At 43.9% G+C, this 13045-nt stretch overlaps 1 protein-coding gene across 3 annotated transcripts; it reads right to left on the bottom strand.

The window, feature by feature from the left end:
• Window positions 1-2072: 2072 nt before the first annotated feature.
• On the bottom strand, window positions 2073-12535 carry LOC131911832 (liver carboxylesterase). 3 transcript variants are annotated; one of them, XM_059264229.1, is made up of 12 exons: window positions 12460-12535; window positions 11712-11916; window positions 7175-7313; window positions 6302-6435; window positions 5958-6220; window positions 4762-4856; window positions 4351-4491; window positions 4152-4232; window positions 3717-3861; window positions 3169-3306; window positions 2684-2756; window positions 2073-2259 (listed from the first exon to the last, which is right to left on the bottom strand). In XM_059264229.1, the coding sequence occupies exons 1-12, from the start codon at window positions 12533-12535 to the stop codon at window positions 2073-2075; spliced, it is 1677 nt and encodes a 558-aa protein (XP_059120212.1). The 3 variants fall into 3 exon arrangements, with proteins under 3 accessions (XP_059120212.1, XP_059120211.1, XP_059120213.1); XM_059264228.1 differs by having other exon boundaries at window positions 4762-4860; window positions 5962-6220; XM_059264230.1 differs by lacking the exon at window positions 4762-4856 and having other exon boundaries at window positions 5962-6220.
• Window positions 12536-13045: the final 510 nt, after the last annotated feature.

Here is a 13045-nt window from a genome sequence, read left to right as displayed (position 1 = left end):
TCCTCCTCCTCCTCTTCTTCTTCTTCTTCTTCTTCTTCTTCTTCTTCTTCTTCCTTCCTTCCTCTTCTTCTTCTTCTCCTTCCCTCCTCCTTCCCCTATTTAATAACCCACTAATTCAAATTAATTTTTTTCATTTTTGTATTTCTTAAGTGGAGACAGACCATAACTAAAATTCCCACCTTGCCTGGACCTTGCTCTATATCTCAGGGAGGTATTAATTTGTGATCCTTGGCCTCAACCCTCTGAGTAGTTAAGATGGTAAGCCTATGTCATCTAATCTTCCTTTTTAAAAATTTCTGTTGCTGGCTATCACACCCAGGGCTTTGTACATACAGGAAAGCTCTCTACCACTGAGATACCTCCATAGCAATACGACTTATTTGTTTAACATGTGTATTATGACTTAGCAATTCTGCTCTTGATTGTAAATCCAAATATTGAATATATATGATCATATGAAATCATGTGTAAGAATATACATACAGCATTATTAAAACCCAAACCCGGAATTGGAGGCCCACATCTCTAATTCAATCACTCAGGAATCCAAGGCACTGAGATCATGAGTTCAGTACTCACCTGGGCTACATAGAGGACCTTGTCTCCAAAAAGAAGCAAGTGAAACAGCTGTGCACAGATTGGGTAAGTGAACAGACTGTGTCATGCGCACACTTGGATGACATTCCACAATGAAAGGAAACAAAAACATGTGAAGTGACATAAAGTCACTAAACATTTTATTTATATTAGATTCAAGACAAGCCCACGTATAGCGAGTCAAAGTAATGTCTTGGTTACTTTGAAACCAGGCTAAATGTAGTGTATGATACCAAAAGAGCCTGAGGAAAGTCTTGGGTGGAGTGTGTGGGGGGGGAGTTGTTCTAAATCTGATGTGGTGGCAGTTGTGTGCTTTGAGAATTTACTTACTAAACCATACACCTAAAAGAGATGAATTGCATTTAAACAATCCACAGTAGTCTGAGGGTAGAGTTAATGAGTAGTGAACTTGCCTAACATGCACAAGCCATATGATCATTCCATAGCCTCATAAAAACAATCCACACTCAAGCTACTAAAAATAAGGCAATTATAAAACGTCTAAAACATATTCTGACTCCCCCTTAGAAATGTAGTGTGTAAACTGAACTGAAAAGCAGAGACAAGCTAGCAGTACCAACATCAATAAACACTCTATATAGAGAGGAAACAACTTGCATGGTCAGTCTCACTAACAGGAGGATCTTCCCTGCCCCCAGTTCAAGTAAGCAGGGATCTAATGTTGTCCTTGGAATGCCACTGTTTACACATTCTACCATGAGAGGCACAAGTTGTAATCCTTGAGGTCTCTAGCCAAAGACATGTTTCTCACCACATAGCAAATCTGTGGGCATCTGGACCCCGAATTTCTCAATCTAAAACTGTACATTTGCTACTGTTTGTAAGTTACTGAGGTTATGATTTTTGCTCATGTCTGAGATGTGGGTCTTGTTATCTTGCCCTGGGCTTATGTAATCCTCCTGTCTCAGCCTCCAAATATCTGAGGCCACAGACACTAAGAGTCCAGTTTGTAGTTTATTGTCTATTGGGAACAGCACTGTGAACTTATGAAGGCAATAGGGCTGTGGGAAATCAGGCTTTCTATTGATAACTTAGAAATATGAGAATAAAATGAACTTGCTGAGAGAGGACATGACATTTCCTGTAGTCAACAGTTCCTGAAGCTTCTGCTTCATTTGAGGAGGATCTGAGGCTTGGAAAAGTGGAGAAAGAGGATAGGGAAAAGATGATGGGAATGAGGGGATAAGGAAGGAAAGAGTCTAAAGGAGTGAAGTGTCAAAGAAGATGAGGGGAACACATCCATATGGTTGTGGGACCATTTATTGAGTCTAATACAAGGTGGTCCAGAAGGATGAGGAGCACACAGAAGGTTTGTACACACACGTGAAAGGGCAGATGCTGAGGTTAGAAATGCTTGTGTGAGCGGTGGAATGAATAAAATAAGTAAATGGATTTGTGACGTCAGGATGACCCCATCTGCCCTCAATCCAACTTTCCTTTCCTGTCACAGGGCACTAAAGCTCTGTGTGCTTGGCCTGAGCCCGCTTTAGCTCTTGGATCTTCTGGGGCAGAATCTTGGTCCAGAACTGCAGCTTTCTGGCCTTCAGGGCTCGTCCCACAGAAGGATCGATGTCCAGCTTCAGGTACTGCTCATCATAGACCAATTCTGGCCAGTAGGGTAGACCCTCACTGTTGGGATTCCTGTGGATAGGCCACCCAACAGGGAAGGGTGAGGTTGCTCTCATCCAAAGCATGATCCCTTGATTTGTGTCAGAGTAATAGATGAGCAGGTCAAGGGTCTAAGGGGGCAGATGGACTAGTGTACTGATATAGAATACAAGTGTCATCCACTAGTCTGGTCCATATGGAACAAGAGAAGCTGGCTAGTTTTGTATCTCCTTCTCAGAGGCAAACTCTAAAGAATGGTACCACAATACTGTGACTTACTCACCAGGTCACTGTGAGATAAGCAATAACTAATGCTAGAGGGTATCTGCCTAAGTGTGCCCTGACTTGAAGAAAACTATGGTATAATTAACGACCATGCATGCTAATGAGGCACATCGACATGGGAGCGCTGGATGGAGACACTGTCATAAAGGGTTGAGGGAGAGCGTGTTCTCACCCATGTCTTGCAAAGTTGGCCCAGTACTTCATCATCCTCCTGTTCAGCAGCTTCTCTTCCTCAGTGAGGTCAACTGCAGACAAAAGGAGACAAGGGTCTAAGTCCTAGCTACCTCATGCAGATGCCAATTCATATCCTACTAAAGTAACTATAGCCTGAACCTGAATACTAGGCCTGGTTTATACTCCCTTCCCTCACCATTTAGAATTCTAGATACATCTAAGCCTCTACCTGAATCCTCTCAGTTCATTCCCATCCCAGTGTGTGCTCATTCCTTCCAGCACAACTAGACTAGGAAAGGTTCATATTCTAACCCTGGTAAAGTTTTCAATGGTTTTGTTTTGTTTTAGCTCAGAAATGGCTATTATCACTTGATCCTGTTCTCTCCCAGAGCCTCAGTTTCCTCAACTGGACTGAAAGCTCAGTAATCCCTCAGGAACACATCTGTGGCACCACTCAGCTCAAAGAAAGCAAAGAAGACTTACGTTTCATGCCCCAGATGTCAGAGCCAAAGACAAAGTAAGCATGATCACCATGGTCAGCCCTCACGTGGGATGGCCTGACATGCTTGATGAAGCTTGGCTGGTGCTGAAACTCATAGAAGTAGACAGGAGCATGGGAGCCTGGGAGTGAGGACACATGTTGACATAATGATTTCTCACATGGAGCTTTCCCACCTAACCTTTGGTGACAAGAAAGTTTCCTCTAAAGTTATCTGGAATCACAGCTGAGTGGTGAGCTCCAGGCTGGAGCATTGTCTGTGGGAAACCTTTTGTTAAACAATGACCCTGACATTCCCAGATGAGAAGTTTTGACAGGACACCAAGTGTAACTAACATGTTTTCTCCTTTAGACCTGGTTAAGATGTCACTCTTTTATACTAGACATAAGCTTTTACTTAGGTAAGTGGCTTAGGATGCCTGGTACCAGAGACATGATCAAAACATGGGTCAGGTCTGGATACTACAGTGCTCATCTGGGACCTACAGTTCTGAGCTCCCTCTGCCCTTGGTCTTGTTACAGATATACTCACACTGAAAATGTGCTACTTGGAGTGCAGGGATCACAAACATGAAGTCTTCCATCATCTCTCTGAACTGTGCTTGGAGGGTCTGGGGGTCCTCAATGTCCCCCATGTACTCTTCCATTAGCAGGTCAGTACATTCAGGAGGCAGCATCTACACCAGGAGGAATCAGGAAGAGTGATGTCGGGCAGGTACTTGGATAGGTAGGCATCAGCCCCTAGTAAGGAGTGTAGCCTGGGATGAGATAAAATATTAAGGCGGGGGGAGGTATGAGCTTTGGGTGAGCCCACATAGAAGCACACACATACACTAGTGTTTATTTCTGGTAATGATATCTGAGAAGAGTATATGGGAATAATTATAATAATTATTAATGATTTTCTTAGGAATAGTTATTAATAATAAATAATAATTCTATCAGGACAGGAGTCAAGGTATCTCACCATCTGTGCTGCTCTGCTCTTCAGGACAGCAGGCAGGGTCTCTCTGGTTATGTTCTTTATGATATGATCAAGGCCCATGAACTGGCAGATAGAGGAGAGTCTTAAGTATAGGATGGGTTGGATCTATATCAAATATCTCTGGGTTTACAACACCCACCATTTGAGTTTAGGTTCCCAGGGGCTTAGAACTAGGTCTTACCAAGGGGACTCCCCAGCCACACTCGTCACTGTCTATACCAATGATGCTGGGGACAGGCTGAAAATCCACAGAGGCCAACAGCTCCTGAGGGTGCCTAGGTAGGAACATCCCATCCACCACACCAGGGATCATAATGAAGACCTATGAGCATTAAGGGTCAGTGCTGAAGATCAATCACATAAATATTCTGATGCCCACTGAATACCCACGCTATTTCCTGTTTCCTATCTCATCCCAGGATGCTATGCTAACTCCAGAAGAAGCTGGACATCAGAATTAGCCTATCTTGTTTCTACACACAGTAATAAAAGGACATCTAATCATAGAGCCAAGTTAACTGGTTTGAGTAGTAAGTACTAGCAATCCCACATCCTGGTGACCAGGTCCTCCAAGTCGCACAATTCTCCCAACCTTGTTGATAGCCAGAATCTCTGCTTCAGTCTTGTCTCGTAGGCAGTGTACCAGGGCCTCTGAGTCCTTGGGCTCACATCCAGATAGGTTGGCCACTGTCTATAAATGGAACAGGTAATGGTTGGCTCATCCTTCCCAGCAGGGAGCAGAGTCCTTGATTCCAAGTAGTTGTCATTGCCTCTAAATGCTATATCTTACTTTTTGTTGTGTGCCAAGGGCCATGACATACATAGTATAGTGGGTGACAACTAATATTCAGGGTGTCAACCCACCAGATAAACAAGTCTCTGATAGGGGACCTCATCAAGCTTGGCTGTGGGACCACAGACTCTGCAATATCATTTGCTTCTGTCTATAATTTTTTCATGTACTATTGCAATTTTTCCCTAAGCAGCTATTGGAATCCCCCACTGCCTATATTCATAGTGTGGTTTTTTTTCATGAATGCAGCCAGATCTTTTGGGATCTTTATCTGTTAAGATGACTCCTACTTAAACTGTATTGTCCATTTGATATCAATAATGTTTGCTTACACAGACTTTTGATGAAATACTGAATACAAAGTAATGCTACCCAAGTCAGGAATTATATGTACCTGAGAGCTGTTTTATACCATAGCTCAGGCTGACATAGGCGAATAGTTATATCTCCCCAGCTCTAAGACGGCTTTTATACTAATAATTGACTGATGCAGGAGGGTACATCCTACTGTGGGCAGCGCCACCCATGGGCAAGTGTCCTGGGCTGTGTAAGAAATCAAACTGAGTAAACATGGGTCACAAGGCAGTAAGCAGTGTTGCTCCCTGGCCTCTGTTTGAGTTCTGGCCTCCAGGTACCTGCCTGTGCTCACACTCTGACTTCCCTTCCAGTTGGACTATAAACTGGAAGCTGAAATAAACCTTTTTCTTTGCAAGTAGCTTTTGGCCATGGTCTTTATCACAGCAATAAGAAGCAAACTAGGAAACTATGCCTATGAGTTTTGCCAATGTTGGAAGTCACTAGGCACAGCTTTGCTGTTGTATAACCCACTCAGCAGACATAAAGCAGAGGGGGATGCATTCTAAATTTTATGCCTCTCAGAAATTACTGGAAAGATGCAATTTCTCATGATCCTTGTTTTCTTCACTTAACAGATTAACAGAGTATCAAGGGAAGGACTGAGGTAGCAAAGTACAGGCTGTTTCTGTTGAGTGCACTCACTGTGTAGACCATCTCGGAGGTGTCAGAGATCAGGTCAGGCAGCAGGGCCACTCCACTCTGCATAATGGCTCCGTGGAAGAGTCCTTTGGTCATTGGGGACACAACAAGTGAAGACACACTTGTGCCTCCTGCTGACCCACCAAAAATAGTAACCCGGCCAGGGTTGCCTCCAAAGTAGGCGATATTCTGCTGGACCCAGTGTAGGGCAGCCACTTGGTCTAGGTAGCCCCAGTTGCCTCTGGCATGCTGGTCTCCAGTGCTGTGAAGTGGCAAGAACAAGAATCACAGGTCTGTCCATGTTCTACTTGGACCCTATTGTTCAGCTCAGTGCCGGGATTACCTGAAGAAGCCGAGGACACCCAAGCGATACTGGATAGAGACAATTACTATATCCTCAGTAGCTACCAATATGGATCCATCATTCATGGAAGCCATTCCCAGAACAAGTGCACCACCATGGATCCACACCATCACCTGGAGAAATAAATAAAGATCTCAGAATGCCCACATCCAAACCAAGGAAAACCGGCTTGACTACTAGATTATCAACTGCTTTGCCTCTGTGCAGGTCGATATACACACAGATCTCCTCAGGATTTCAGGACATGGTCCACAGATGGAGTATGCTAGGCCTATAGCATATTTCCATTCCTACTTTCCCAACATGAAATCTCAGCATAGATTAATGGCTCCAAATCACAAGTAATATGATCATCACTCTCAGACCCATCAAGTAGAGCAAATAGGAATGTCTCCACGAGTGTCTTTCCTGATTGCTAATCAGAAGGTCATCAGATCCCATTAACACAACAGATAACCTGCAGCTAGAAATTTTGGTGATGTCAATATGAAGCCCTTGAGCACCCTCCAGAGTGGGTCTGCCAGGTTCAAGTTGGTAGAAGAATTCCTGGTTTAATCAAATACATTGAGCCTCTTATCTTTCAGAGTCCCAGGGCCCTGAGTCACACACCAGGTTTAAGCAGCTCACCAAGGCTAGGATGACCTCCTTGAACCCAATAAAGTAAGACTACTAATTGGGGTCTAAACTACAGTGGAGCTCAGAATTATTTTGTCCCTTACCATCTTCCAGAGAAAGAAACATCCTCTTCCCAAGCTAACCATAGCCTGACACTCAGAGATAAGTTAGAATCTTCAAGGGCATGAGCTAGTTTGTAGATGTTGAGATACAGGCATACCACAGCCTGGCACTCACAGGTAAGTTAGAACCTTCATGGGCATGAGCTGGTGTGTAGATATTGAGATACAGGCAGTCCTCAGACATAGAGATGGAAGGCACAATCATCTTCCTCTCCTTTGTAACCTGAAAACTCATCATATCAGTCTGCAGACACCTGGTGAAAATGGAAGACTGTTAGTGGTGGTCAACCTAAATCTTAGTTTGCTCAGTCAGTCACCTTCAGATACTACTTTCCATGATGCCCTGCTGTAACTGAAGTTTTCCTGGTCCCACCTGGCTCCTGTGGCCCCATGGTCACACAGCTTCTCAGACCCAAATGAACACACAGAGGCTTATATTAATTACAAACTATATGGCCTAATGGCTCAGGCTTCTCACTAGCTAGCTCTTACATCTTAAATTAACCCATTTCTATAAATCTTTACTTCGCCACATGGCTCGTGGCTTATCAGTACCTTTATATCTTGCTTCTTCTGATGGTGGCTAGTAGCATCTCCTCTGCACTTTCTTTTCTTCTCTCCTCTCTCTCCAGTTAGAATGTCCTGCCTAAACTTATTTTGCCTCACCATTGGCCAAACAGCTTTATTTATCGATCAATGAGGGCAAAACATTTTCACACCATACAGAACATCACCCATCACCTTGCTAACACATGATCCCTCTCTAAAGACCTTCCTATCAAGATAAAGGCCACCAGCTCTGTGGAAATATGAATGGAGGAGGACTTTCAGGGAGGCCTCTGGTTGGATAGTGTATTATCCTAAGAGCTAGTTGATGGAGACTGCTGTCAAACTCTATGAAAGTAATTATCTTTGTGGACTACAATTCATCATTTCTGTACTATTTAAATCCTGGTGTGGTGGTTAGTTTTGACTGTTGACTAGACACAATGTAGAACGTACTGGGAAATGAATTTTAATGAGGGATTGTCTAGATCAGAGGTTCTCAACTTTGCTAATGCTTTGACACTTTAACACAGTTCCTCATGTTGTTGTGATCCTCAACCAGAAAATTATTTTGTTCTTACTTCGTAATTCTAATTTTGCTACTGCTATGAACAGTAATATAAATATATGATATGCAGGATATCTGATATTTGACCCCTGTGGGGATAGAAACCCAAAGGTTGAGAACTGCTGGTCTAGATCCTGTTGGCCTGTGAGCATACCTGTGGCAAATTATCTTGATTATGTCCACTGAGATAGCAACACCTGCCTATTGTAGGCGGCACCATTCCCTAGGAAGATTTTCCAAATTGTGTAAGAGTGGAGAGAGTAAGTTAAGCATATCAAACATGCATGTGTTCTTTAGCCTTTGTTTCTGATTAGGGATGTGATATGATCAGCTCCCTTGAACTTCTGCCCATGTGGCTTACCACCTATGGTTGATTATAACCCAGAATTGTGACCCATAGTAAAATCCTTCTTCACTACTGTGGGAGACCAGTTTCCACATTTTCCCCAGGGTACTCTTGAGGAGGGAGAAGTGATAAATATTTAGATAGAAGGATAGAAGGGAGAGAAACAGATAGAAACACAGGATAGCCTCAAAGGGCCTGGATTCTTATCTAATGGCCTTAACTGTCTCTTCTAAAGGGCTTTTTATAGGAATGCCAAGAGGTGGAGCAAAGACCTTCACCTAGCACAGCCAAGTGCAAACTCTTCCAAACACCTAGTAACCATGCATGTGGTCAAACAATTCTCTAATGCAGCCCTGCTGGGTAAAGAAAGCTCAGATCTCACTAGAAACCTTTTTGGGCCTCCACACAGTGTGTTGCTTTTGTCAGGGAACTCTATCATGGCAACAGGAAACAAACTAAGACACTTGGGTATTGGGATCTGTGCCCATGTAGGAACCACAGGGATGAACGGACAATACCATAGGGTAGTGAGACATTCTCCATCTCACTCTAGACTCTCAAGATACTGCCTTCTTCCACAAAGTCTCCAGATGAATGCATGATGAAAGGGGTAACTCTAACCAAACAAGTGAAAGACCTGTATCACAAGAACTTTAAGTCTTTGAAGAAAGAAATTAATTAGATATCAGAAAATGGAAATAACTCCCATGCTCATGCATAGGTAGAATCAACATAATAAAAATGGCAATCTCACCAAAATCAATCTACAGATTCAATGCATTCCCTGTCAAAAAACCAACACAATTCTTCACAGACCTGGAAAGAACAATACTTAACTTCATATGGAAAAACAAAAAACACAAGATAGCTAAAACCATCCTATTCAATAAATGAACCTCTGGCGGCATCATGCCTGACTTCAAGCTCTACTATAAAGCCGTACTAATAAAAACAGCTTGGTATTGGCATAAAAACAGACCAATGAAATCAAATCAAAGACCCTGACATTATTCTATGCACCTATGAACACCTGATTTTTGACAAAGAAGCTAAAACTGTACAAAGGAAAAAAGTATTTTCAACAAATGGTGCTAGCATAACTGGATGTCAACATGCAGAAGATTGCAAATAGATCCATATCTGTCACCATGCACAAAACTCAAGTCCAAGTGGATCAAAGATCTCAACATAAATCCAGTTACACTGAACCTGACAGAAGAGAAAGTGGGAAGTAGCTTTGAAAACAATGGCACAGGAGACCACTTCCTAAATATAACACCAGTAGTACAGACACTGAGAGCAACAATTAATAAACGGGACCTCCTGAAATGGGAAAGCTTCTGTAAGGCAAAGGATACAGTAAATAAGTCAAAAGGACAGCCAACAGAATGGAAAAGGTTCTTCACCAACTCCACATCTGACAGAGGACTGATCTCCAAAATATTTAAAGAACTCAAGAAACTAGACATCAAAATACCAAACAATCCAATTAAAAATTTGGCTATAGATCTAAACAGAGAATTCTCAACAGAAGAATCTCAAATGGCAGAAAGGTATTTAATGAATTGCTCAACAACCTTAGTCTTCAGGGAAATGCAAATCAAAACGACTCTGAGGCACCATCTTATACCTGTAACAATGGCTAAGATAAAAACACTGAAGACAGCTTATGTTGGAGATGTGGAGCAAGGAAAACACTCCTCCACTGTTGGTGGAATTGCAAACTTGTACAGCCACTTTGGAAATCAGTATGGTGCCTTCTCAGAAAATTGGGAATCAATCTTCCTCAAGACCCAGCTATAGTACTCTTGGGCATATACCCAAAGGATGCTCAATCAAACCACAAGGACACTTGCTCAACTATGTTCATAACAGCAATATTCATAATAACCAGAACCTGGAAAAACCTAGATGTTCCTCAACCGAAGAATGGATAAAGAAAATGTGGTACATTTACACAATGGAGTACTACTCAGCTGTGAAACAAATGACATCATAAAATTTGCAGGCAAGTGGATGGAACTAGAAAAAAATCATCCTGAGTGAGGTAATCCAGACTCAGAAAGACAAATATGGTATGTACTCACCCATAAGTTAATATTAGCTGTAAAGATAAGGATAACCAGACTACAACCCACAGCTCCAGAGAAGCTAGGTAACAAGAAGGACCCTAAGAGGGACACATAGATCACCTTGGGAAGGGGAAATAGATGAGATATCCTGAGTAAACTGGGAGTAGGGGAGGCAATGGGGGCGACAGAGGAGAAGCGATGGGAGATGAGAACATAAGGAATGGGATGGTTGAGCTGGGGGCGGGATGGAGTGGGAGAGCAATGAAAGAGAGATATCTCGATAGAGGGAGCCATTATGGATTTAGGGCGAAATCTAGTGCTAGGGAAATTCCTAAGTATCTTCAAGGACAACCCCAGATTAGACTACTAGCAATAGTGGAGAGGTTACCTGAACTTGCTTTCCCCTGTAATCAGATTAGTGAATACCCTAACTGTCAACATAGAGCCTTCATCCAGTAACTGATGGAAGTAAATGCAGAGATCCACAGCCAAGCACTAGGCTGAGCTCAGGGAATCCAGTCAAAGAGAGGGAGGAGGGATTTTATGAACAAGGGGAGTCAAGATCACAATGGGGAAATCAACAGAAACAACTGAACAAAGCTTGTACAAATTTACGAACTCTAGACTGACAGCTGTGGAGCCTGCATGGATCCAAACTAGGTCCTCTGCATGTGGGAGACAGTTGTGTAGCTTGGTCCATTTGAGGGGGCCCTGGCAGTGGGAACAGGATCTATCCTTGGTGCATGAGCTGGCTTTCTGGATCCTGTTACTTATGACAGGACGCCTTGCTCAGCCTGCTGCAGCAGGGAGGGTCTTGGTCCTGCCTCAGTGTAATGTACCAGGCTTTGCTGACTCCTCATGGGAGGCCTACCCTTTTGGAGGAGGGGAGAAGGGTGGGTTGGCATGGGGGGAGTGAAAGGAGAGATGGGAGGGGCAACTGTGGTTGATATGTAAAATGAATAAAAAATTTAAAAAAAAAAAGAAAAAAAAAAAAAAGAAAAAACATGCCCGGGAGACTGCCCTCAGCACAGACGGAAAGCTGCTATAGAGCTGAGATGGAGGAGACACTGCAGTGTGGCCTAGAGCTCAGGCTGGAAGTCCCCTGGGCCCCAGAACTTACATGGCTGGCTGGGAGGTCCCATCTCTCACACCACTCCATGGCTCAGGGGGCTCAGGGGGAGCAAAGCGCCGTGGTCCTACAGGTGGCTTGGCAAAGGGAATTCCCAGGAAGGTATGGACACCAACTTCACTGTCTTTCACATGGATAAGGCTTCCTCTCACCTGCCCTGTGTGTGTGTTCCTGATGGGGCTGGATGAGTCCTGTCCTGTAAGTGGAGAGATGCCATTAGTTGTTACACTTAGGACTCAGGAATTCCTACCTCATTGTCACTGTGCTACATGGGGAAGGTAACCTGGGTTTCTCAGTTCAAGCTGTGGGATGTGGAGATGAGGTCTTCTGGATTACCTAGGGCCAGAAACCCTGTCCACTGGCCCTCTTGAAAATTGACAGGGCATTTCTCTAGTCAACAAGGTGACGGACTCAGAGCTGCTTGGCATTATGTAGGAATTATTATCATTATCCACACTCACTAGGTGCTCTAGCCACAACTACACACAGAGGAGGAACATGTCCCTGCTGGATCTTCAGTATATGGTAACCTTACACATCTCTGACCCTCCATGTACCACAAGGGCCATCCTGTGGGCTTTGGGGGCATGTTAGGGGGGTGCACAATTCCATATTTTCAACTGTCACCTCCACCAGCTCCTCCCTCCCTGGTGCCCTACCTCTCACAAACTCAGCCTCTGACTCTGCAGAACTGAGCAGCTCTGACCCTGATCCCTTCTGCTCCCTTAGACAGTCTCACCATGCACTTGGAGGAGGAGAAGCAGGAGCCCACAGGCCACAGCATACAGCCAGTCAGGAAGGCTATCGAGTGGCATGCTGAATCTCAGGCTTAAGTCTGTGCTGCTAAAAGATGACCGTCTCACAACAAGAGGAAACTGAACAGTTAGGCCTTGCTCAGGCAGGAATTTATACCTTTTAGGGTGTAGGTGTGGAAATTTACTTGACCTGGGCAAAGTTCTTATTGTAGGAGAATTGATAAGGCAGGCAGAAGCCACAGACAGCCAATATCAGGCAGGGAAAACCACCTCTGCTGTTTCTGCTCCCTCTCTGGTCTTTTGGATAGATACACATGGTATCTGAAGTTCTTCTGGAATGCCAGGGTCCCTGTCCTTGAACATGGAGTCACTATGATCCCTGACCCTTTTACTCACAAACCCAATGTGGGTGTGGGAGTGAAGATGAGGGAGCAGAAAGCTGTAACAGGAGAAGCCACAGGGCTTCTGTGAGTAGGTACACACTCGAGATGCCACAGATGGAGGGAAGTGCAAAGCCAGGAGCTCTGAGAGTGACCTTCATCCTCAAGACTCCTCTGTGCTGTCAAGACT

The sequence above is a fragment of the Peromyscus eremicus genome, chromosome 5, assembly GCF_949786415.1.
Source record: "Peromyscus eremicus chromosome 5, PerEre_H2_v1, whole genome shotgun sequence".
NCBI classification, from domain to species: Eukaryota; Metazoa; Chordata; class Mammalia; order Rodentia; family Cricetidae; genus Peromyscus; species Peromyscus eremicus.
The sequence above is the reverse complement of the archived record's forward strand: the minus strand, read 5'-3'. Positions and strand labels throughout refer to the sequence as shown.

Excerpts from the sequence above, each read along its gene's own strand:
- LOC131911832 (XM_059264229.1), bottom strand. The coding sequence starts at position 12,535 with ATGCCACTCGATAGCCTTCCTGACTGGCTGTATGCTGTGGCCTGTGGG. Across the intron at positions 4,492-4,761 it reads AGATTCTGGCTATCAACAAG|GTCTTCATTATGATCCCTGG; the intron begins GTTGGGAGAATT and ends TAATGCTCATAG. Across the intron at positions 2,260-2,683 it reads GCCAACTTTGCAAGACATGG|GAATCCCAACAGTGAGGGTC; the intron begins GTGAGAACACGC and ends GCCTATCCACAG.